The sequence below is a fragment of the Chiloscyllium plagiosum genome, unplaced genomic scaffold (assembly GCF_037043375.1).
Source record: "Chiloscyllium plagiosum isolate Xiang-an unplaced genomic scaffold, Cpla_swu_hap1 HiC_scaffold_36, whole genome shotgun sequence".
NCBI classification, from domain to species: Eukaryota; Metazoa; Chordata; class Chondrichthyes; order Orectolobiformes; family Hemiscylliidae; genus Chiloscyllium; species Chiloscyllium plagiosum.
Genome location: NW_028270174.1, coordinates 30,369,923 through 30,394,239, shown reverse-complemented (window position 1 = coordinate 30,394,239; position 24,317 = coordinate 30,369,923). Strand labels below are relative to the sequence as shown.

The window sequence follows — 24,317 nt, the reverse complement described above, 5'->3', positions numbered from 1 at the left end:
GGTAAATAATGAACTATGCCTGTCTAGTAGTTGCCATCCTGTGGCCCTCGGCATTGGTCCTTCATAGAGAAGGTAATGAATTTTTAAATTCTTTAAGATTAGATTCCCTACAGTGCGGAAACAGGCCCTTCTGCCCAACAAGTCCACACCAACCTTCCGAAGAGTAGCCCATCCAGACCCATTTCTCTCTGACTAATGCACCTAGCACTTTGGGCAATTTACGATGGCCAATTCACCTAACCTGCACATCTTTGGACTGTGTGGGAGGAAACCGGAGCACCCGGAGAAAACCCACACAGGCACTGGGAGAATGTGCAAACTCCACACAGACAGTCACCCAAGGCTGAGAATCAAACCTGGGACCCTGGTGCTGTGAGGCAGCAGTGCTAACCACCGTGCCGCCCACTAATAATCTCTCAAACTTCATACATGGTTTCAGCTTTTACTGCTCATATCCACTTCTCAAAATTACTTGCTTAACCCTTTCAAACTTGGTATGGTCTTTGTCGAACATGTTTTCTTAAATTCCCAAAACCTTGTTTATATGCATCAGGCATTAATTCATATGCAGCCAATATAGTTTTCTTTAGAGCATCATCATAATCCCAAGAAATATGATGCTGTGGCCATTATGGAGACTTGGATATCATGGGCAGGAATGGTTGTTGGATGTTCTGGGGACTAGATGTTTCAAAAGGAATAGGGAGTGAGGTAAAAGAGGTCGGGGAGTGACATTGCTAATCAGGAAGAGCCATAACAGCTGTGGAAAGGGAGGTCGTCAAGGAGGGTTTGTCTACTGAGTCAGTATGAGTAGAAGTTGAACAGGAAAGGAGCAACTCACCTTTATTGGGAGTTTTCTATAGACCTCAAAGTGTGGCACTGAAAAAGCATAGTAGGTCAGGCAGCATCCGAGGAGCAGGAGAATCGACATTTTAGGCATAAGCCCTTCATCTTGGAAGTGAGGATGGAAGGGGAATGAAAGATAAATGGGTGGTAGGGTAGGGGTAAGCCCCATGTCCCCTCCTATTTATATCTCAGCACCCCGCCCCCTCCCCCAACATCCCTAATGAAGGGCTTTTGCCCAAAACTTTGATTCTCCTGCTCCTCAGATGCTGCATGATCTGTTGTGCTTTCGACTCTGATCTACAGTCCTCACTTTCTCCTAGTTTTCTATAGACCTCTTTCTCTCTCACCCCGCGCACCCAAACCCACCCCCCCCCCCCTCCCAGTAGCAACAGAGACACCAGAGGAACAGATTTGGAGGCAGATTTTGGAAAGGTACAGAAGTAACAGGGTTGTTGTCATGGTTAACTTCAACATGCCTAATATTGATTGGAATCTCCTTAGTGCAAATAGTTTGGACAGAACAGATTTTGTCAGGTGTCCAGGAAGGATTCCTGACTCAATATGTAGATAGGCTGATTAGAGGGGAGACCATATTGGATTGGTGCTTGTCAGTGAACCAGGTCAGGTGTCAAATCTCTTGGTGGAAGAGCATTTTGGTGATGGTGATCAGAACTCCCTGACTTTATTATAATTATGGAGAGGGATAGGAGCAGATGGTATGGGAAAGTACTTAATTGATGGAGGGGGAATTACAATCTTATTAGGCAGGAACTGTGGAGTATAAATTGGGAGCAGATACTCTTAGGAAAATGCATGACAGAAACGAGGTTGTTTAAGGAGCAATTGCTACAAATGCTGGATAGGTTTAACCCACTGAGGCAAGGAAGTAATGGTAGGGTGAAGGAACCTTGGATGACTAGATGTGGAACATCCAGTCAAGAGGGAAGAAGAAAGCTAACTTAAGGTCGAGGAAGCAAAGATCAGACAGGACTCTAGAGGATTACAAGGTCACCAGGAAGAAACTGGCTAGTAGGGGGCACGAAAAAGCCTTTGTGGATAGAATGAAGGAAAACCCCAAGGCATTCTGCACTCCTGTGAGGAACAAGAGGATGGCCAAAGTGAGGGTAGGGCTGATCAGGGATAGTGGAGGGAACTTGTGCCTGTTGTCAGAGGAAGTAGGGAGATCCTTATATACTTTGCTTCAGTATTCAGATAGTGAGTGGGACCTTGTTTTGCGAGAATAGAGTGAAATAAGCTGATATGTTCAAACATGTTGATATTAAGGAGGAGGACGTGCTGGAAATCTTGAAAAACGGGAGGATAAGTTCCCTGGGCCAGATGGGATATACACAAGGTAACTACAGGAATCAAGGGATCCTTTTGGCAATGATCTTTGTGCCCTCACTGTCCACTGGAATAGTACCAAATGATTGGAGCATGGCAAAAGTTATTCTTGTTCAAGAAAGGCTCATTCAAAGTAAGGAGGCATGGGATACTGGGAAATTTGGATGCAAAGTTGGCCGGCCCATAGAAGACAGAGGGTGGTAGTAGATTCTAGATTAGTGGTGCTGGAAAAGCACAGCAGTTCAGGCAGCATCTGAGGAGCAGTAAAATCGACGTTTCGGGCAAAAGCCCTTCATCAGGAATACAGACAGAGAGTCTGAAGGATGGAGAGATAAATGAGAGGAGGGTGGGGATGGGGAGAAAGTAGCATAGACCACAATAGGTGAGTTGGGGAGGGGATGAAGGTGATAGGTCAGGGGGGGGAGAGGGTGGAGTGGATAGGTGGAAAAGAAGATAGGCAGATAGGGGGAGCTGGTCCTGACCAGGTACTAACCAGGTACTATGCAAAGTATTCAGCCTGGACCAGTGACCAGTGGTGTTCTGTGGGGATCTGTTCTGGGACCTCTGCTCTTTGTGATTTTTTTTATAATTAACTTGGATGAGGAGGTGGAAGGATGGGTTAATAAGTTTGTCGATGGCACAAAATTTGGTGAATTGTGGATAGTGCTGTAGGTTGCAAAGGGACATTGACAGGATGCAGAGCTGTGCTGAGAAGTGACAGATGGAGTTCAAACTGGGCAAGTGTGAAGTGATTCATTTTGGAAGGTCACATTTGGATGCAAGGTATTTGCTGAGGTTCCCCATGGTAGGCTCATTCAAAGTAGGGTTAAAGGCAGGATTCTTGGCAGTGTAGAGAAACAGAAGGATCTTGGGGTTTATGTCCATAGATCCCTCAAAGTTGCCACCAAATTTGTTAAAGGTGTATGGTGTGTTGGCTTTCATTAGCGGGATATTGAGTTTTAAGCTGTGAGGTTATGCTGAAGTTGTATAAAGGCCTGGTTAGACCACACTTGAAATATTTTGTTCAGTTCTCGTCATCTCATTATGGGAAGGATGTGGAAGCTTTCAAGATGGTGCAGAGGAGATTTCCCAGGATGCTGCCTGGACTGGAGGTGGGGGGGGTGTATTATGAAAAAAGGTTGAGGGAGCTGGAGCTTTCCTCATTGAAGCAAAGAAGGATGAGAATTGACTTGTTAGAGGTGTACAAAATGATGAGAAGCATATTGGATAGCGAGAGACTTTTTTTTTTCCCCCCAGGGTGAAAATGGCTATCACGAAGGAGCATAATTTTAAGCTGAGTAGAGGAGGGATTAGGGCAGATATCAGAGGCAGGTTCCTTTACACAGACAGCATTGGTAGTAGAGTCAGATACATTTAGGGACATTTTAAGTGACTCTTAGGCATGTGGATGATAGTGAAATGTAGTTTTGTTTGATCTTAAAGTAGGAAATAGGTAGGCACAACATCAAGGGCCAACGGGCCTGTACTGGATTGTACTGTTCTATGTTCTAAATCTCCTCTGACAGGAGAACATAAATTTCATGTGCTTTACCTGTCAATTATTCTGTATGAGCAAAGCCCAGTCCTCCCAATTCCTTTTGTCTAGCCATTTTCTCAAATTACATGAAGAATCCCTCCTACATACTTTTCCTGAAATTTTGATAGAGCCTGTCCAAATTTACTTTCTGGACCTCCAAATTATGACAGATTATCCCTACCAAGGCCTACATCAGCATCTGTCATTTATTAATTCATTTTAAACTTGCACTTAATTCCATTTCCCTCTGCTTATGTTTCGCTGGTCTTTCTTTACTTTTTTTTACCTTCTCTAGTTTCTCAAATTTCTCCCCATTCTCGAACTTCTTTCGCCATGACTGACTTTTACCTGATTTAAGAGCTTTCACCTCCTAGAGTACCTGATCTCTCTTGTATTTCCTCCTAAACCCAAGTGTCATGCTAATATCTTGACTAACTCTACCACCTTCATGCTGTCAGGCTACCTCCAGTTTACATGCCAAGCCATTCAACCTGATTTTTGAAAGTTTCCTCCACCTGTTGTTTACCATCTCACAAGAAAATCTCTCTCTCATTTTCAAATAAATCTTGAAGAAGCCCTCAAATGTTGTTATTCCTCATTTGGTAGTGCTGGAAATTGGGTAATATTCCAGGAATATTCATTGTAAATGTATTTGATCTCCCAATTTCTGTCCTTTTAGACCCAAGTTAATAGAATACATGGACCAGGTTTCTGTACTTAAGTTAACAATAATAATGATCATAAACAGATTCCAGCTACAGTTATGAACTGTCAACCTATAATTCTACTAATTCAAACTCTAATCTCTTTATAAAACTACACACCGCGCCCCCCAATTTCCCCACCAGACAGAACACAAAAACAGCAATCCAAATCTCTGTCCTACGGGCATCGCTGAGATGATCGTTAACAGCTTGCCAGATGCTCCTGCTCCTCCATTGCCTGTCTACATGTGCTTTCTCTGATGTGAAGGAGACTCAAGAAGACTGGTTCACAACTTCGTGTCTGACTTGGTGGTTAAGAGCCACAGCGCACAGCAATGAGGAAGATAAACTAGCTTTCTTCTGGCTTGAGGTGTTTTTTTTTATTTTTAGATGTCCTTTTCAGATGTCTGATTTGTTTCTGACCAGATGTTCATTGCCACAAACTGTTCAACTACAAAGCCAGTCCTGCAGTTGTTGCCAGACAGAGGGTCATTGTTCTCGATAACTAGTCGCCATTCCTCAGTTTGTCCCCTCCCCACCCAACCATAATTTAAAGAAAGAGCAATGTAAACAACATGTACAATGAATGTCAGGTAATTTGCTTTTAAAAGTGCAGTAATGCTTTCCAAAACCTTTTGTTTCTTAAAGCAGTTCCTTTCCTGTTTCAGTTCACAATAAAAAAAAGAACAGAAAAATAAAGTGATTTGGTCTTTACACTCATTTCAGGATAAAATGTGCTGATATGGCTCACTAATCTGGACGATATACAATTATCCAAGAGTCTTATTTCTTCCCATGTTATTGTTTTAGATCCATCCGTACTGATATTTTTACTTGATAAAATAATCATAGCTGAGATGTAAATCCGAGTCCACTGTTAATCTTGTCATTATTGTACTCTAGTGATTTATTTTGCCTTTGAGCAAGATGAGAAGTTACAACCTTTTAAGTTCTTAATTCGAAGATTGGTAAACCCATAATATGAAAGGTTCTATTTATTAGTAATGTTTACCAACTATAAACAATCAGCTGGTGTCTTTTTGTAAATGCCAGTTTGGTCATTCTGCTATATAGCAGCACTTATTTTTTACTAAAATAGTATTGTTAAAAATTGTTTGTTTATTAAGTAAGAATTTTAAAGAGCTAGGTACCTAGTTTGTTCCTAACAAAGTAAAGATCAGATGACTTCAATACTGGACTAAAACAGTAGCGACTCAACTTACGAACTTAATCCGTTCCGGGACCCGGTTCGCGAACCGAATCAATTTTTCCCATTGTTCGAATAGCATAAGAATGCTTGGACATAGCAACGAACGCTGTTCACAGCGCATGCGCCAAAGACGAACTGAATAAGATCACACGGGGCCCGAGAGCTTTTGTGTTCAACAAGCGCATAGCAAACAGAACAATGAAACCACGTGGTCGCACACGGGCTTTTTGCATTTGTCCCTTCATTCGTACCTTGCATTTCGTACGTATGTTGAAGCAAACTTTTTACATACAATCCTGTTCGTAAACTGATTTATTTGTGAACGGGGTCGTTCGTATGTCGAGGCGCTACTGTATATTCTTCTGAAGGTGATAGTGCTGTCTAATAAATAATCTCTGATCCAGTTGATGCCCTGTGGTAGTCTGGAGATCAGTTTACAATGTTAATAGCTTCTGATATACCATATTTCAACACTTCTTCCTTCTCCAGGAAAACTTCTTCGACAAAACTCCTTACTCAATCATGTTTGGGCCAGATAAATGTGGTGAAGACTACAAACTGCACTTCATCTTCCGACACAAGAACCCCATAACTGGAGACTATGAAGAAAAGCATGCCAAACGCCCTGATGTTGATTTAAAAAAGTTTTTCACTGACAAGATCACACATTTGTACACTCTAGGTACTCTACAGTTTTGATGACTTGAACTAATTGTGTATCTTTTTACATGAGTATTTTCCATTATTATGTCTTTTATGTTCAAAAATTCAATCAGACTTCACAGAAAACATTTAGAAGCTAGGTAGCAAGGTGTTCAGACGTATGAGGGAAAAAGATTGAATGAATTTTGTTTTAGTTAATTGACTTTATTATCCTGAAATACATAAATGAGCTGTTGCAGAGAGCACCTGCTTTCTTAGATTCATTAAGCCTTCATACATTCTCCTTTTAACTAGCACATTTGGATCCTTTCACAGTCACATGTGCTAAATGCTTTTGAGTAAGCAATCGTTCAGAATACGTATAGCTGACCTTATGGCTGAAATTTCATATCGTGTTTGCTTTTTGGCTTCTGTAAATTATTCACTTTTGACACTTAGTGTATTTTTCAATATATAGTTAATTAGATTTGTCAAAAGTTAAGAATATTTACACCAAAACGCAGCAGAGTTTTTGAGTGGGGGTTTGTTAATTAATTATAATTCATGATAAATCTTAACTTGTTAATTGTGCATGCAATTCGGATTTTGAATCTTTCTCCAACATGAAACTTCATCTGTACACCATCTGAAATGTAGCTTGAAAGACACATCATTTCAGTAAATTTCACATGATAGATGATATTATTAAGAAATCTTTCTATGACCTCCTTCCAATGCTTCCATTTGCAAAGAAATGTATTCTGCACGTGCATAATCTCCATAACAGAAAATGAAAAATAAAAACTGTGACAACTGTTCACATCATAGCCTAGCTTTTGGAAACACATTGAGTGGCTTTTGTGGCACAGTGGTAGTGTCCTTACCTCTGAGCCAGGAGATCTGTGTTTTATCAGATGTTATTGAATTAGAGAGAGTCAAGAAAACATTTATCAAGATGTCATCTGGACTAAAGGGTTTGAATTCAAGGAGAGACTGGATAGGCCGGACTCTCTTCACAGGAGCATTGGTTGAGGGTGACATTATAGAGGGTTATAAAATCATGAGGGGTCTAGATTAGGTGAATAGCAAAGATCTTTTCCTTAGGGTAGAAAAGTTCAAAACTAGGGAGCATAGGTTTAAGGTGAGCGGGGAAAGATTTAAAATGGACCCGAGGGGTAATTTTTCTCAGGTTGGTGCAATTATGGCTTGAGTTGCCAGAGCAATTAGTAGATGCAGGTATAATTACAACATTAAAAAGACATTTGGACAGGTACATGAATAGGAAAGGTTAAGAGGAAATCTGGTCAGCATAAACGAATTAGACTGAGGGATACGTTTCCATGCTGTATGACTCCAAGTCCCACCTGCTGCAGACATGTGTGATTAACATTCGTGAACAGACAGGTTAAAAATATCTGGATATATGTTCTGACATCAAATTCATTTAATGCGTATCCAAATTTTCCAACAATTTAGTTTGTTAATCTACGATATTCATACTAATTACACTCCATGAGCTTCAGTGATCTCAACTGAAGAGCTTGAAGTCATCTCCTGTGCCTGGGAGGCAAAAGGGCAGATCAAAGATAATTTTGCTTTGCGTTTTCCCTTGTAGCTAAGACAACAAAATATCCACACATTTCAAAAATATCATGGTTTTGAATTTTTAATGCAAGATGATGCATTTTGGAAGATCCAATTCAAGAGCGAGTTATACAGTAAATGGAAAAGTCCTGGGGAAAATTGATGTACAGGAAGATAAGGGTGTCCATTGTTCCCTGAAGGTGGCAACGCAGGTCAATAGAGTGATCAAGAAGTCATACAGCATGTTTTCCTTCATCGGATGGGATATCGAGTATAAGAGTTGGCAGGTCATGTTAAAGTTGTATACGGTTTTGGTTCAGCCACATTTGAAATACTGCGTACAGTTCTGGTTGCCACATTTACCAAAAGGATGTGGATGCTTTGGAGAGGGTGCAGAGGAGGTTCAGTAGGATATTGACAGGATATGGAGGGCGTTGGCTATGAAGAGAGGTGGAGTAGATTAGGATTATTTTCATTAGAGAAACAGAGTTTGAGGGAGGACCTGATTGAGGTCTACAAAATCATGAAAGGTATAGACAAGGTGGATAGCAAGAAGCTTTTTCAATTACTAAGGGTCATGAGCTCAAAGTGAATGCGAGCCAGTTTAGGGGAGATATTTGTGGAAAGTTCTTTCCGCAGAGGGTGGTGGTAAAAGCAGGCACGATAGCATCATTTAAGACGAATCTAGACAGATACGTGAATGGTCAGGGAGCAAAGGGATACAGATACTTCGAAATAGGCAACAGGTTTGCATAGAGGATCTAGATCGGTGCAGGCTTGGAGGGCTGTAATTTGTCTTTGTTCTTTTGTTCTTAATTTGATATCTGCACCATGTAGTATTTTTTTAAAAATGTGTAAATTTGTGCCCCTCCTGTAATGTTAGTCCCTTTGCACATGAGTCATGCAGCTATGGAGAAGAATGTGTGCATGGAGAATGTTGTTGAATTTGCCTGGGCTATCAACTTTTTAAGTAAGTGTTTTTTTTTAAATTGACAGTGCTAAATCCAGATAACAGCTTTGAGATGCTGATTGACCAAACCATTGTTAGTAAAGGGAATTTGCTGGAAGATATGACTCCACCTGTTAATCCTCCCAAAGAAATAGATGATCCTAATGACCGTAAACCTGAAGATTGGGATGAAAGACCAAAAATCTCTGACCCAGATGCACAGAAGCCTGAAGACTGGTGAGTACCATCTTGAGGAGAGGTTATGAAATGCTTTAAATTAAATGTTTAATTTGATATCTTTGGAATATATGGTGTCACAAAAAATCTTTCTGCATTTTCTCAATGCAGACTCGTATTATATATTTCATAATTTTGAATACTTCTACAGTTACAACTACAAAATAAAGGATCTTCTTTCAGGGATGAAGATGCTCCAGCAAAGATAGTTGATCCGGATGCTGTGAAACCAGAAGGTTGGCTGGATAATGAAGCAGAGTATGTCCCTGATCCCAGTGCAGAAAAACCAGAGGATTGGTAATTATTTTAATTTTGTTTTAGGATTATTAATTCTAATATGTAGTTCCTGCACTACCTGTTAGGAGAGGGGAGAAATGGAAGATATCTTGATTTTAGATGTGGTAGATAACAAACATGCAGGCTGCAAAGATATGTACCAATTAAATATGTTCAACGAAATACTGACTTTTACTGGAAAGTGCATTCATTAAACTAATTTTCTACTGCCTTTAGAATTCATGGCATGGGTTAAATTTAATTCTGTACTATGACCCTATATTCACTGAGAAGGAAATGACAGATAAGTAACATCTGAGTAATGCGGTCCTTTTGGTTAAGGTTTTTTGTACAACTCTTAATATACAATTTTCTTAAGTTTTCTTTAGTACTGTTACTTTTGTAATTTGAGCAAAAAAACACTTACAATACAATGTATGTAGGTAATGCAGTCAGAATCTAATTTCTTCTTCAGGGATGAAGAAATGGATGGTGAGTGGGAAGCTCCCCAAATTCCTAATCCCAAGTGTGAAACTGCTCCTGGGTGTGGTGTTTGGGAACCACCTATGATGAACAACCCTAGCTATAAAGGAAAATGGAAACCACCTATGATAGATAATCCAAACTACCAGGTATGCAATAAAACCTGTGTTTAAAATATATCATCAAGCTGGAAAGAGGAATTATTATGAAGCATCCTTTTACTTGGGCAGTATAACAGGAAGAAGTGAAGAGCATTTGAACTAAGATACCGATGTATTAGGATGTCTGATATTTACACTAGGTGGCTGGTGGCATAGTTGAAACTACTTGCATGATCCTTTTTTTATATATATGTTCATGTTATGGAATGCTTTAGCACCATTGATCATCATTGCAAAGCTTACAAGATGGAACAAGAATGGGCAAATGTTTAATGAGTAAGATAAAAATATGGGAAATAACTAAATTTGACTGCGCGGGGTGAAACAGTAAATATCATTCGAATGCTGCAGCAAGGACAGTTTGTGTTCAGGGACATGCACCCATTTCATGGACAGACCAGGCTGTATCCACAGCTTGTTCACTTTCTGTCTTAGTGCTCGCTCACTGTGAACCAACCTGGATAATCACTGCATCCCTGCCTTGCCTTTTTGCACTTTAACCCTGAAGGTAGAGAAGCCTGGCTCTCAGTACTGTCTTATTGCCAAGCAAGAAACTTACTTTGGTTGTCAGTAGTCCTCTGCCAAGTCATGGAAAATGGGCTTTGTTTGGTGAGGACAACCTTCATTGTCAGTCTGAGGGCTTGTTCTAGGCTGCTTGGAGCAGTCAGAATCAGGATAGACTCCTGAAGAGGTGAGAGGTCATGTGCCAGGCCACCCACTAACTGTCTTAACTCTTTCAGTCGTGCTCTATATTTCATCCTGGAATGAGAGAAACACAGATATTACCAGAGATGTAAGTTAGCGTCAGAGCTGTTTGTTCTGGTGGAGGTGGGCAATGCAAAGGACATACAGGATTACAATGCAGGCACATCAGGTTGGGTGGGCGACAGTGAGCAAAGGAAGATGCTACAGCAAAATGAGACTGGTAGAGTATGAACCTTGGTGTGAGACGATTACAACAGCAGAAATAGTGAGAGTATCAAAAACAAAGTGTGCATTTATGCTAGTAGAGTGGAGAAGAACATTGATCTTTCTGCAATGTGGTAGATGGCTGATATGGCATAGTGGCAACTTCAGACTAGCCTGACATGGTCTAATATCATGCCCATCATTACTGGTCCTGGGGTAAGAAAACATTCTGCCTCTGCACCACCTTATCCAACAAAACCTCCAGGTCTCTGCTTCAGAGTGGGGAGCCAAATTGTCCTTGACAGCCATGTCTAGGGAAAATGTCAGGAACCACACATAGCAGCTGTAGTTGCTTCTGGTGTATGATGACCTTTTTAAAAATTGTGCCAGCATTACAGATGGCAGTCAATTTTCATATATTCTGGTGGTGGCAATTTTTTTGAGAATGGGTAATGGTAAAATGAGGCTAGAATCCGGCAAAAGGATACCACAGCAAAAAGGTGGTGGGGTGGTATGCTGTATGTTTGTAAGATACAGCAAGCAAACTGGCTAGAACTTGCAGCAAGAAATACCCTTACGAAAAAACCCTCTAAGAAGCTGATGCAAACAAAACAAAAGTAAGGTTTTGCCCTTTATTATATATATATAGAGAGAGAGAGAGAGAAATTAACAGCATGAAAGAAGAGGGAACTAATATCTGAGTTTTCCATTTGAACAACTACTTTTAAAGTCTCCTAGTTCAGGTTGGAATTGTATCTGAAGCATGTATAAAGCACATTGGATTTCCTTCCTCCCTCCCTAAGCTTCTGCAGAAATAATGTTTCACTATTCTGAGGAACATAATGAAAAGAAGTACACTATTAATAATGCAAAATAAGTTTGGAAAGAGAGGGAAGTATATTTTCGATGGCCTTTATTTGTCTGTCTCCTTTTATATGCAGGGTGTATGGAATCCAAGGAAAATTGCAAATCCGAATTATTTTCAAGATTTAGAACCTTACAGAATGACTCCAATCATTGCTGTTGGTCTAGAACTGTGGTCCATGTCTTCTGACATCTTGTTTGATAACTTTATCATCTGTGCTGAGAAGGAAGTATCTGACCAGTGGGCAGCAGATGGCTGGAGGTTGAAGAAAATGATAGCTACCGCAAATGAGGTATGAAACATCTCGATGTAATTAAAGAGGTATGTTTTACTTTTGAAAAAATTAACTTGCTTCCTCTCCCATTTGTTTCTGGTAAGAAATGGGTATGGTTGGGTAACTGGTTTGGAGTTTACTGTTTGTAGTTGCTAAGGTTCACAGTGACTGGAGAACTTGGCCCTGTGGAATGCTCTTCACACAACATGTGGGGATTAAGGGATATTTCTAGTATCCATGGTGACCATGTATGTAGAAAGCGCACTCAGCTGCAGGCCCTGATTTGCCACATGCACTGGCTGGAGCTGCAGGTGAACTTGCTATGATGCATCCATGATGTTGAGAGTGTCATGGATAGCACGTTTAGAGAGTTGGTCATGCCACAGATAAGGGCTACACAGACAGAAATGCATTAGATGACCACCTGGAAGACTAGTAAGCATGGACTTGCAGTACAGGAGGCCTGTGGCCATTCCAGTCTCTGAGAGATATACCATTTAGGAAACTGTTTGTTGGGGGCGGGTGATGATGGTGGAGGGTGGCCTCTTGGGAAAGCAACAGCAGCAGCCAGGTTAGTGGCATCACAGTTGGCTCTGTTGAATAGCAGGGCGGATTGAAGGGTAGGCAAGCAGGAGTGATGGGGGAGTGTATAATCGGGGACACTGGTGGGTGTTTCTGTGGTCATGAGTGCGAGTCCAAGGTGGTCTGTTGCCTCCTTGATGCAGGTTATTCTGAAGGGGAAGGGTGAACAGCCAGTGGTCATCGTCCATATTGGCATGATCAATATAGGCAGATAAGGTATTGCAAGGGTAATTTAGGGAGTTAGGCAAGAAGTTGAAAATTGGGACCTCTAGGATTGTAGTCTTAAGCTTACTCCCTGTGCTACATGCTAGTGAGTCCAGAAATGATATGTTAATATAGATGAATGCATTACTGTAGAGCTAGTGTAGGAGGGAGGGCTTCAAGTATCTGGAATACTGGGATCTCTTCCAATACAACTGGGACATCTACAAAAGGACAGGTTGCACATAAATTGGAGGGGCACCAATATCCTTGCAGGGAGGTTTGTTAGCGCCATTCAATAGGGTTTATTGTGAGGCAGGGGAGTGGGAAATGGAACAATAGGTCAGCATGTGGAGTGATTTGAGCAGAAGGTCCACATTACTTAAAGTCTAACAAGAAGAACAGTCGGGGCCAGATTAATGAACATGGCAAGATTGGCAGTCTGACATGTATTTAATTTAATGCAAGGAGCATAACTGGTAAAGCTGATGAGCTTAAAGCTTTGATTAGTGCTTGGGACTCCTATGTGGTAGTCATTACAGAAACTTCCTTCAAAGATGGACAGGACAAAGATCTCAACGTTACAGGATTTAGATGTTTCAGGCAAGACTGAGAGGCAAGTAAAAAGGGTGGGTAAATTGCATAACTGATTAAGGAGAGTGTCACAGTTGTACTAAGGAGGACATCTTGGAAGGATCATCCAGTGAGGCCATTTTTTTAAAAAATGGTGCAATCACTATGATTGGGTAATACGATAAGTCTGATGAAGGGTCCTGCTCAAAACGTCAACTCTCCTTCTCCTCAGATTCTACCTGACCTGCTGTGCTTTTTCCAGATCTAAAGTACCAATTCAACTCTTCTGCCATTTCTTTGTTCCCCGTAATAAATTCACCCGTTTCTGTCTTCAAGGGCCCAATTTTAGTCTTAACCATTTTTTTTCTTTTCATATACCTATAAAAGCCTTTACTATCCTCCTTTATATTTTTGGCCAGAGAGATTGTCTTCAGAGAATAATTTGAGTAGGTTGGGCCTGGTCTCATTGGTGTTTAGAAGAATGAGAGGAACCTTTATTGAAGCATACAAAATTTTTTAGGAGACTTGACAGGGTGTAGAGAGGTTGTTGTTTCTCCTCTTAGGAGAGTCAAGTGCAATCTCAGAACAAGGGGTTGTCTGTATCCAGTGTTGAGGGATTTCTTCTCTTGGAGACTAGTGAAACTACAGAGGTCTTTATTTCAGTGTTAAACATACATAACCCAGCCTCTGCAGTCCTGTGTCACTAACAGTTTTTAAACATTGAGGGAATCTGTGGTTACAAGGAAATGACAGGAAAGTGGGACATCTTCTTCTGTGACAGAGAACTCGATAGACTAAATTGTCTATCCCTGCTCCTATGTTTTTATGTGTTTTAAACTCAAAAATAGAAGTCCAATCTTAAAGCTTTTTTTTAATCCAATATGGTTTTACTATAATAATAACTATAAGAAAACAATTTGTATTTTAAATAAAATTTTAAGGGATTTATTTTCCCCATTTTATGGGTTTCATTTTCCTTTGTTCCCTGTCCCAATACAGCATATGTCTCCTTCTGTTTCTTTCTCCTGTCTCACAACATCCATTCTGCTGACGAGAATTTTAAGAACATTCTACTAATAAATCAATTTTAAAACTGAGTTTAATTCAAACTTAATTAATCTGACCACATCTCTTGATGCAATCAAACGAATTCTGTGTTTATTTCATGGTGTTGTTTGTCCATCATGATGTTGAGATTTCCAGTACAGCAGAAGTCCTTGTGTGTATCAGAATGAAGATTATTTGATATCATTTATGAGGTTCATCCTTCTCTCTTTTCAGCCTGGTGTCTTGGGTCAGTTGACAATTGCTGCAGAAGAGCGTCCCTGGCTTTGGATTATTTACATCCTGACAGCTGTTTTACCTTTAGGGCTAATTGTGCTGTTCTGCTGGCCAAGCAAGGTAAGAAAATGCATGAAAGGTTAGCTTGATTTTTTTTAATCATTCTGTTCAGAGATGTTATTATACACCACCTGCAGAAAGTGGGACTTGACCCCTGAGCCTTCTAAGTCAGAGTTAGGACACTACGACCACACCACAAAAGCCCCCACTGTGCCTACTGTTACCTCACTGGTATTGATAGACATCACAAGCTGGAAACCCTTTTTTTTCTTAAATTTTCTCATTGGTATGCTATTATGCATTTCTGGAGCAGCTGGGACTTGAAGTACGGTCACAATCATTTCACCAAGAGCAATGCATTTTTAAGTCAACCTGCCAGACATGCTATAGCACCTTTGGAATAGATAGGACTTGAGCTTTCAGTGGCTGTTTGATTACTTGTCTATATTCAGCTTTATAGGTTACGATGCTCCCAATTTTGATCTCTGGATAATGCTGAATTTGGCCTGGGTACAAAAGTACTGATGCTGAATTTTATTGAGGCCTCGGGGCTTCAGTTGATAGTGGGGTGAGATGCTTGATTTTGGGCCTTCTCTCCCAGTATATAATTGTAGTGAAGCTGTCTAAATTTGAATACATCACCACCTTGTCAGTTTAAGTCATTTTTCTGCCTCTAAACTTACTACATCCCAGAGCAGAAAACTCACTGCCTGAGAAATTCTTCCCATTGAGTTTAAGGAAGAAATATCAGACCATGTTCCCACTGCCAATTCGTTTTTAGAATTTTTTTCCTACTTATTCAGTTTGTTGGGAGTTTTTAATTCTATTATAGGCAGACAGGAGGTTTGCCAGTCCTCCTAAATTTTCTTGTGACCAAAGAACCAATAAAACAAATTTTGTTTTTTGTTTAATTTTCTTTGAACACATTTCATTTGGTTAGCTATTGTTGCTGGTCAAAACTGATGTATAGTAAGGTGATTGGAAACAAGAAATCTTGCAATGAAACCCCCAGGAATATCCGTAATCGTGGTTGGCAGCCCTGAAGTAGAAGGGTATAGAAGGCAAAAATTACTGATGACTCTGAACTGGAATTTTCAAGAAATAGGTTTTTAAGATTGACCTTAATAACAGAAGAACTATGGAACTGTAAATAAATTTTACGATTCTTTTAGAAAACTGATGATGCAGCTGCTTATAAGAAAACAGATGCTGTGCAGCCTGATGTCAGAGAAGAACTAAATCAGGAAGATGAGCAGGAAGACGTGATTGATGATAAGAAAGAATGTAATCTTGCAAAAGGTATAAGAACAGTATCTTGTCTTCTCTTTTTAAATTATTTGAAGGGGAATAATTTCTGAAAGGATTCCTAATAAGAAAATGTAGTAATAATGAACTGCTGGAATATTAGAGGCTTAAATGATAAGGCTAAGATGGCAGATGTAACGCAGTCATGTTAGATTTATCTCAACATTGGGGACAACTCGCTGCATGTTTTAACTAAGTTCCAGGTGTCGAGGCTAGACAGTGGTGCATTATCTATTAAGTAGGATTATTGCTTATTAATGACTTTATTAACTGTGAATCGCCTCATTAATATACAGCTTTGTATCATACATTGCATTTCTATAATTGCTGCAAGCAAACTAAATGCTAAAAATTTCTAAATGTAGAACTTCAGCGGGTACTTGGTGGCTTTAACTTTCTCCAAAGGGCTTCCATGTTGAGCACCAGGCACCAACTTCTCAGAGCAGACTTCAAACACTGGTGATACACCCACAACACAGACGTTAGCATCCGCCATGTGCCAGCATCAAAGAGCCCTCATGACACCTTCTAACCCATTTACAGTACATGCACCTCTAGGTGCAAAGGCAACCATCATTTGTAAAGCTGTAGCACGAACATTTTGCACTCAGAGACAAACACCAAGCTTATGAACTGGACAGGCTGCATCTCCAACGTCAACTCGCTCTCTTGGCACCCCCTGAGAATCATGGGATTTTACAGTAGAGGACGCCATTTGACCCATTTTATCTGTGCCGGCTCCTTTTGAGCCGACTTGGATGCTCGCATCATCTCTGCCTTGGCTTGCCTTTTTGTACCTTGTCCCCTCAGCTAGAAATACCTGGGTCTTGGAGTATTGCTGAATTATTTCGTACAATTACAAAGCCAGGAAGCTTATCATTGTTGTCATCAGGTCTCGATCAAGTCAAGGAAGATAGCTTTCACTGAGATCCTCTTGTCACAGTAAGTTAAGAGCAGCTTCCAAAACCAGTTCAAGGGTTTGGCAACAGTCAGTCAGTCACTTGGGCTGGTCACAATCAAAATCCTCAAGTGTGGGGAGCCAAATCTCCAGCAGCACACTACCTGCTTTGACTCTTTCTGCCTTTATGGGGGCTTTTTCTCCTGAAGTGAGAGAGAGGTAGGTATTAAGGGAGATGAAAGTAGTGGCTTTGTATGAGCAGGGTAGTTAGTTAATGTGCTGAGATGCAGTAATGACTTTAACCCAGCGAAACTGACAGCCAAATAAATTAAGATTCAGCTCACTGATCTATGTTTACACTGCTTCTGTGTTGTGAGATTACTTGTTTCACATTGATTTGTGATGAACAGCAACTTATTCTGGTTGAAGATTGGAAACAACAAAACGATTACCTTTGATTCACACCATTAATCTGTACCCATCCATGGCCATCATCTTAGATTGAAACAGATGACTCAACTTTGTTTTTTTGTTTGCAACTTGTACTTCCTATCAGAACTGACCTTCTGCTACAGCTTAACTATTACAAAGGTCACTTCAGTAATATTTCCTGTCTTCACCCTTTCCTCAACTGAACTGCTACTGAACTCAACCCTATGGTATCTTCTTTCCAATTTTTTCTCTTGTCTGTCTTTCAAACCCGCACCCTCCTTCAGCCTTAAACTCATCCAAAGCCCTTCTGCCATATCTGAACTCAAACCAAACCCTAAACATTCATTACACCTTTGCCAACAGAATTAGCTTTTTTTTTAATAAAGCACTTCAAACTTAAAATTCTCATACCTGTAATCACTATGAGGCCTTGAACAACTCCCCCAGCTTCCCCCACCCAAAGCAAAAGGTCTCTGCATTCCTCTAAGTAATCATATGTATCTCATGTTTGTTTAGCCCTAACATTGATGGCTGTACTTTCAGTGATCCTGGTCCTACACTGTGGTATTCTCATCCTAAACTTCCCTCCAACTGTATCTACATATATGGGCTCTGTTACCTAATTTTTTGTTCATTTTAAAATAATTTTGCAACTGTGAATGATTAGGTGTTGAGCCTTTTTAAAAACTTTTTAATTACTGCAAATAAGTATGAAAGTTCATAACTAAGAACAAAATCATGGTTGTAGCAAAGAAAGAGGCCATTCAGCCAGTGTTCAAGCTGGCTGTCCAGAAGAGCTAGTCAATATGTCCCACTACGTTTCCTCTTCCTGATAATCCTGAGTTTTGTTTTGCTTCAGAATATTATTCAGTTCTCAAGGCTTCAGTTGAACCTACGTCCACCATCTTGTGAATTCTAATGACATGCTGTATAAAATGTTTTCCTCATCACCATCGCTTCTTTTGTCAGTCAGCTTAAATCAGTGTCCAGTAGTTCTTAAAGAAAAATAGATAAAAGGAAATAGACAACAGCACACAACATGTGAAAATAAAAATACTTTTATCTTAATGACTAACTAGTGAGTAGCTATTTATAGATTCCGGATCCACCTTCTGAAAACCTAGATCTTTAACTTTAACTTTGTTTCTCTGTTCACAGATGATAGCTGATCTGCTGGGTGTCTCCAGCAACTTCTTTCATTCAATCTTATGGGTTTTTTTGTAAATATATTTATTAGCAATTTTTTTTAACTTTACAAACACATAAAATTATTGAAAAAAACAAAGTATCAGTATAATAAGAAAAAAAACACAAATTATAATACAATACTATCTACTAACTACTAATCTACTCTATAATACAAAGCAAACCCTAACACTGTTCAAAGCAACACCAAAAAAAAAGCAAAAAATAACAAAATACAGAACAGCTATGCTCAGCGCAAGGCTCCCAAACAAAGGAACAGGAGCATTGTATACATACCCGCATTAACTCGGGAGACCCCCCTCCAGGGCCCAGGGCTTGACAAATCTAATCATCCTGGTTAACCAAACACCCTAGTTAAGATAACTGATTAATCTGTATCCAAATAACTCAAGTAGGGCTGCCATGTCTTATAAAAATTGTCTATTGTGTATTGCACCAGGTTTGTGAAAAGGTCCAAAGGAATGTGCTCCATAATTCATTTCTGCCATCCTAGCAGGCCCGGCAGGTTCTGAGACATCCAATTCATCAGAATATTCTTCCATGCACTGTGTGCAAGAATATTAAATAGTTTCTTCCCATGCCCATCTAAAGATGGTAAATTCGGTAGACCTAAAAGGAGAGATATCGGGTCTATTTTGACTTCAGTCCTCAATACCCTCCCTATCTCTCCCGGCACAGCACTCCAATAAAGACGGAGGCTGTGGCAGGTCCAGAAGCAATGGGTAAGAGTACCTACACTTATTTTACATTTGGGGCATACTGAAGATGCCCCATTTTTAAACTTCGCCAGATGGTCTGGTGCCAGATATGCCCTGTGCAGAACTTTTAACTGCATAGTACATGTCTGTTACAGATTGAGATCTTTCGAGTCTTCTCCCATATGTTCTCCCATGTTTCAGAAGAGATCTCCACTCCCAGCTCTTGCTCCCAGACCTCACATAACCACTTAATATCCTGCCTGGCCCTGCCACCCAGCAGGCGATAGAGGGCACTAACCGAAAGGGTGCTTGTGGAACGTAGCAACATCCTCTCTGTATCGGGCTTAAAGGGCTTAGTGAGAAGCGTAGTCGTCTTCTGGATGAAATCCCTAACCTGAAAAAAACGGAAAAGGTCTCTGCTGGGCAACCCGTATCTGTGGCTCAGTTGCTCAAAAGACATCAAACATGTCTCCCAAACTAGAAACTCCTCTAGCTGCTCATAGTTTGAACCCTGAGTCCATCCTTATGATTTTTTAAAAATCTGGTAATTTGGTACTGGAGTATTTTTGATTTGGGCAATATAGCTGTGATTTGCTTTCAGTTTTAATTAAGAACAGAGGAACATGTTGAACTGGGAGGAAGCAACTAAATAATTCCAAAATTCAAAAGATATCGTGTCTCAGCTGTCTCTTCACAAAAATAGGTCTGATTCCTGTTTTAAATTTGTCAGCTGAATCTGCCCCTATTATTCTTGAGGTATTGTAAAATGGTCCTGGCCAGTTCAAGATAAAAGGCATGCAGTAAAACAATCTTGGTGTTTCAGCTATGCATTTTGTGTTCTCTTAGCTCATGTTTAGAATAAATTGTTTAAATGTCTCAGAATGAGAAGAATTTCAGAAACCTGAAGTATACTAATATCTGTGACAATGCTGTTACTTAAATAAATTATTTTTTTTTTGTCCTGGTGGTTTTGACATGAGGCTGTAAGGCAGAGGCGCTAAGCAGTCTACTAGAACCACTAGAGTAAACAGCTTGGGAGGCCTTAAGGTTTTTTGTTTAAAACAGCCTGATTGGGTGTGGCTATTTCTGACAGATCAGGATTTCTGAGTTGTTAGTTTTAGCTTGAAGCAGAAGCTATTGGGGTCTCAACAGAGTTGGAAACTTCAATGAATGTTTCCTGGCTACTACTCTCTCTGAATTTTCTCCTGAATGAGAGAACTGCATGTGAGAGTCTGTCTGAATTTCCCTTTTTCCAAGGGGTGTATTTATTGGATGAAACCATATTGGAACAGTTATAGAGTCATAAAGATGTACATGATGGAAACAGACCCTTCGGTCCAACCCGTCCATGCCAACCAGATATCCCAATCCAATCTAGTCCTGCCTGCCAGCACCCGGCCCATATCCCTCCAAACCCTTCCTATTCATATACCCATCCAGATGCCTTTTAAATGTTGCAATCGTACTAGTCTCCTCCACTTCTTCTGGCAGCACATTCTATACATGTATCACCCACTGCGTGAAAACGTTGCCTCTTAGGTCTCTTTTATATCTTCCCCCTCACCTATGCTCTCTAGTTCTGGACTACCCCATCTATCCATTTATCCTATCCATTCCCCTCATGATTTTATAAACCTCTGTAAGCTTACCTCTCAGCCTCCAATGCTCCAGGGAAAACCACCCCAGCCTATTCAATCTCTCCCTTAGCTCAAATCCTCCAACCCTGACAACACCTTTGTAAATCTTTTAGAGTCATAGAGTCCTGGAGATGTACAGCATGGAAACAGACCCTTCGGTCCAACCCGTCCATGCCAACCAGATATCCCAACCCAATCTAGTCCCACCTGCCAGCACCCAGCCCATATCCCTCCAAACCCTTCCTATACATATACCCATCCAAATGCCTCTTAAATGTTGCAATTGTACAGGCCTCCACCACCTCCTCTGGCAGCTCATTCCATGCACGTACCACCCTCTGTGTGAAAAAGTTGCTCCTGAGGTCTCTTTTATATCTTTTCCTTCTCACCCTAACCCTATGCCCTCTAGTTCTGGATTCCCTGACCCCAGGGAAAAAACTTTGTCTATTTATCCTATCCATGCCCCTCATAATTTTGTAAACCTCTGTAAGGTCACCCCTTAGCTTCCGACACTCCAACAGCCCCAGCCTGTTCAGCCTCTCCCTGTAGCTCAGATCCACCAACCTGGCAACATCCTTGTAAATCTTTTCTGGACCCTTTTAAGTTTCACAACATCTTTCCAATAGGAAGGAGACCAGAATTGCACGCAATATTCCAACAGTGGCCTAACCAATGTCCTACACAGCCGCAACATGACCTCCCAACTCCTGTACTCAATACTCTGACCAATAAAGGAAAGCATACCAAACGTGTTCTTCACTATCCTATTTACCTGCGACTCCACTTTCAAGGAGCTATGAACCTGCACTCCAAGGTCTCTTTGTTCAGCAACACTCCCCAGGACCTTACCATTAAGTGTATAAGTCCTGCTAAGATTTGCTTTCCCAAAATGCAGCACCTTGCATTTATCAGAATTAAACTCCATCTGCCACTTCTCAGCCCATTGGCCCATCTGGTCAAGATCCTGTTGTAATCTGAGGTAACCCTCTTCGCTGTCCACTACACCTCCAATTTTGGTGTCATCTGCAAACTTACTAACTGTACCTGTTATGCTCGCATCCAAATCATTTATGTAAATGACAAAAAGTAGAGGACCCAGCACCGATCCTTGTGGCACTCCACTGGTCACGGGGCTCCAGTCTGAAAAGCAACCCTCCACCACCACCCTCTGTCTTCTACCTTTGAGCCACTTCTGTATCCAAATAGCTAGTTCTCCCTGTATTCCATAAGATCAAACCGTGCTAATCAGTCTCCCTTGAGTAATCAGTAATAGTTACTGTATCTATTGTCCTGTTAAGTTTTCCAATAGAGTTGTTAGTCTAAATTCCTCTTTCTTCAGTTGTATTTTAATTTTTAAATAAATGTGTTTTGCTTAACATAGAGTAGTTTGACCAGTCACCCAGTCACATTGCATCTGGAACAGGCAACTCACGCTTGCCTTTAAAAATAAGAAAAATTTAGAGTCTAGACTATCTGCTTAAAATATTTTGAGGAGGTCCTGTCTAGTCCATACACATCCCATCCTCATTTTAAGACTTTTTTCTCCTCCAGTGCAATTCTGAGATTATTTGGAAATGATCGTTCTCGGTTCTTTTCTTTTTGTAGTTTTTATTTTCATGTGGTTGGTTTGTTTGTTTGTGTATGTATGTACTTCATGAACTGGCTATGACCATTGAGCTTGTCCTGCCATTCAGACAGATCACAGCTGATTATGGTAACTCTAGTCTCCCACCTTTGCTCTATATTCCCTGTTTCTCTGATTCGAAAGCTTCACTAGTCCTAAACTCGGCATTTGCCAGATTAATAATACATGCTTCTTCTATCATTTTTTGTGAAAAAATGCTTCCTGATTTCACTGCTGTAAGGTATGGCTTTAATTTCAAGATAATACTCCCCTGCCTCTTGATTCTTCCACATGACAAAATAATTTTTGTCATTAGAGTCATAGAGTTGTACAGCACAGAAACAGACCCTTCAGTCCAACTCGTCCATGCCAACCAGATATCCTGAATTAATCTAGTCCCATTTGCAAGCGCTTGGCCCATATCCGTCTAAATCCTCTTTATTCATGTACTCATCCAGATTCCTTTTAAATGTTGTAATTGTACCAGCCTCCACCACTTTCTCTGGCAGCTCATTCCATAAATGCACCACCTTTTTATGTGAAAATGTTGCCCCTCCGGTCCCTTTTAAGTCTTTCCCCAGCTCTCCCTAACCCTACGTTTTCTGGCTCCCAATTTTTGTTCCTGCATTGGCTGTGCAGAGGTGAAAGAAATCTTGGCTCTGCAAATGCCACTTTTAAAAATGATTACCTGCTGTTCTGGTTTTGCCAGCCCCAGTTGGGGCTGGATTTTTGCCTTGGGGCTCCAACATTGTGGTTGATGTTGAACACTCTACTATACTCACGTACTGGCTAAGTGTATGCAACTACACATGGCCTAACCCTCTCAATCCTGGATTCATTCTTGTAAATCAGTATTGTTCCTCCGTTCTTTTCTGATGTACGAAGTCTAAATGGAATGTGGCACTTCAGATGGATTTTGTCCAAGAGGCATAACTTTCTCCACTTCATACTCGGGGCATCGTGAGATAAAAACCAATGTTTCATTAGTTTTTCAATGCATTTTGTATTATTGTACTAGATTTTCATCATGCCTGTCTACTGGTTTTTAAACTTTTTTTTAATGTAGAAGATGAGAAGGCAAGTGGAGATGATGAAAACATTGGAGAAGGCAGTCAAGAAGAGGACGACGATGAAGAGGAAGATGAAGAGGGCAGTAAGTCAAAATCAGCTTCAGAGGATGAGGTTAGTCATTGTTTCAATGGATGTTCTCATTTTAAGCATACTGGGCTTTGCATACATAACTAAGTCTTTTTGTTTTAAATTTTTAGGCAAACTATAAAAGTACTTGATTTTATAGCTGTCTGTAGAGCACACTGAAGGAAATGTAGAATTGGATTCTTGCTCTCAATATGACCCAAGTCAGGAAGTTTCCTGATCCAACCTACATACATTGGTTAAAGGGTCCCCACTGGACCTAACTTTCACTCTGGGGGGCATGAGGCTAGGATAGGCTCAGAGCCATAGACTATGGGAGCAGTCCAGAGATTACAGGATGGAGGTGCATTAAGACAGACTTGTTAGAAGGTCAACCTAGGTTTTCTGGGTCCCAATTTTTGTTCTTGCATCGGCTGTGCAGAGGTGGAAGAAATCTTTGCTGTGCAAATGCCACTTTTAAAAATGATTTGCTCACTGTTCTGGTTTCAGTCCAGTTGGTGCTGGATTTTTGCCTTGGGGCTCCAGCATTGTGGTTGATCTTTAAAAGTAAAGATTCCTCTTTTATATATTGCTATGTGCACTTTTACATGAAAAATATAGTGAAAAGTTTTATAATTCGCCCCACCATGGTGCCTACATCAGTG

The 24,317-nt window shown here is 40.5% G+C and overlaps 1 protein-coding gene across 4 annotated transcripts in view; it reads left to right on the top strand.

Annotated features, from left to right (window-relative positions):
- clgn (calmegin) overlaps positions 1-24,317 on the top strand; it is a 64,599-nt gene that overhangs the window by 33,834 nt on the left and 6,448 nt on the right. For all 4 annotated transcript variants that reach the window (XM_043674122.2, XM_043674123.2, XM_043674124.2 and 1 more), the window contains exons 7-14: positions 6,131-6,323; positions 8,864-9,053; positions 9,237-9,350; positions 9,805-9,961; positions 11,824-12,039; positions 14,659-14,778; positions 15,891-16,017; positions 23,585-23,700. In XM_043674122.2, coding sequence (XP_043530057.2) covers positions 6,131-6,323; positions 8,864-9,053; positions 9,237-9,350; positions 9,805-9,961; positions 11,824-12,039; positions 14,659-14,778; positions 15,891-16,017; positions 23,585-23,700 — 1,233 coding nt within the window. The remainder of the gene's footprint in view (positions 1-6,130; positions 6,324-8,863; positions 9,054-9,236; positions 9,351-9,804; positions 9,962-11,823; positions 12,040-14,658; positions 14,779-15,890; positions 16,018-23,584; positions 23,701-24,317) is intronic.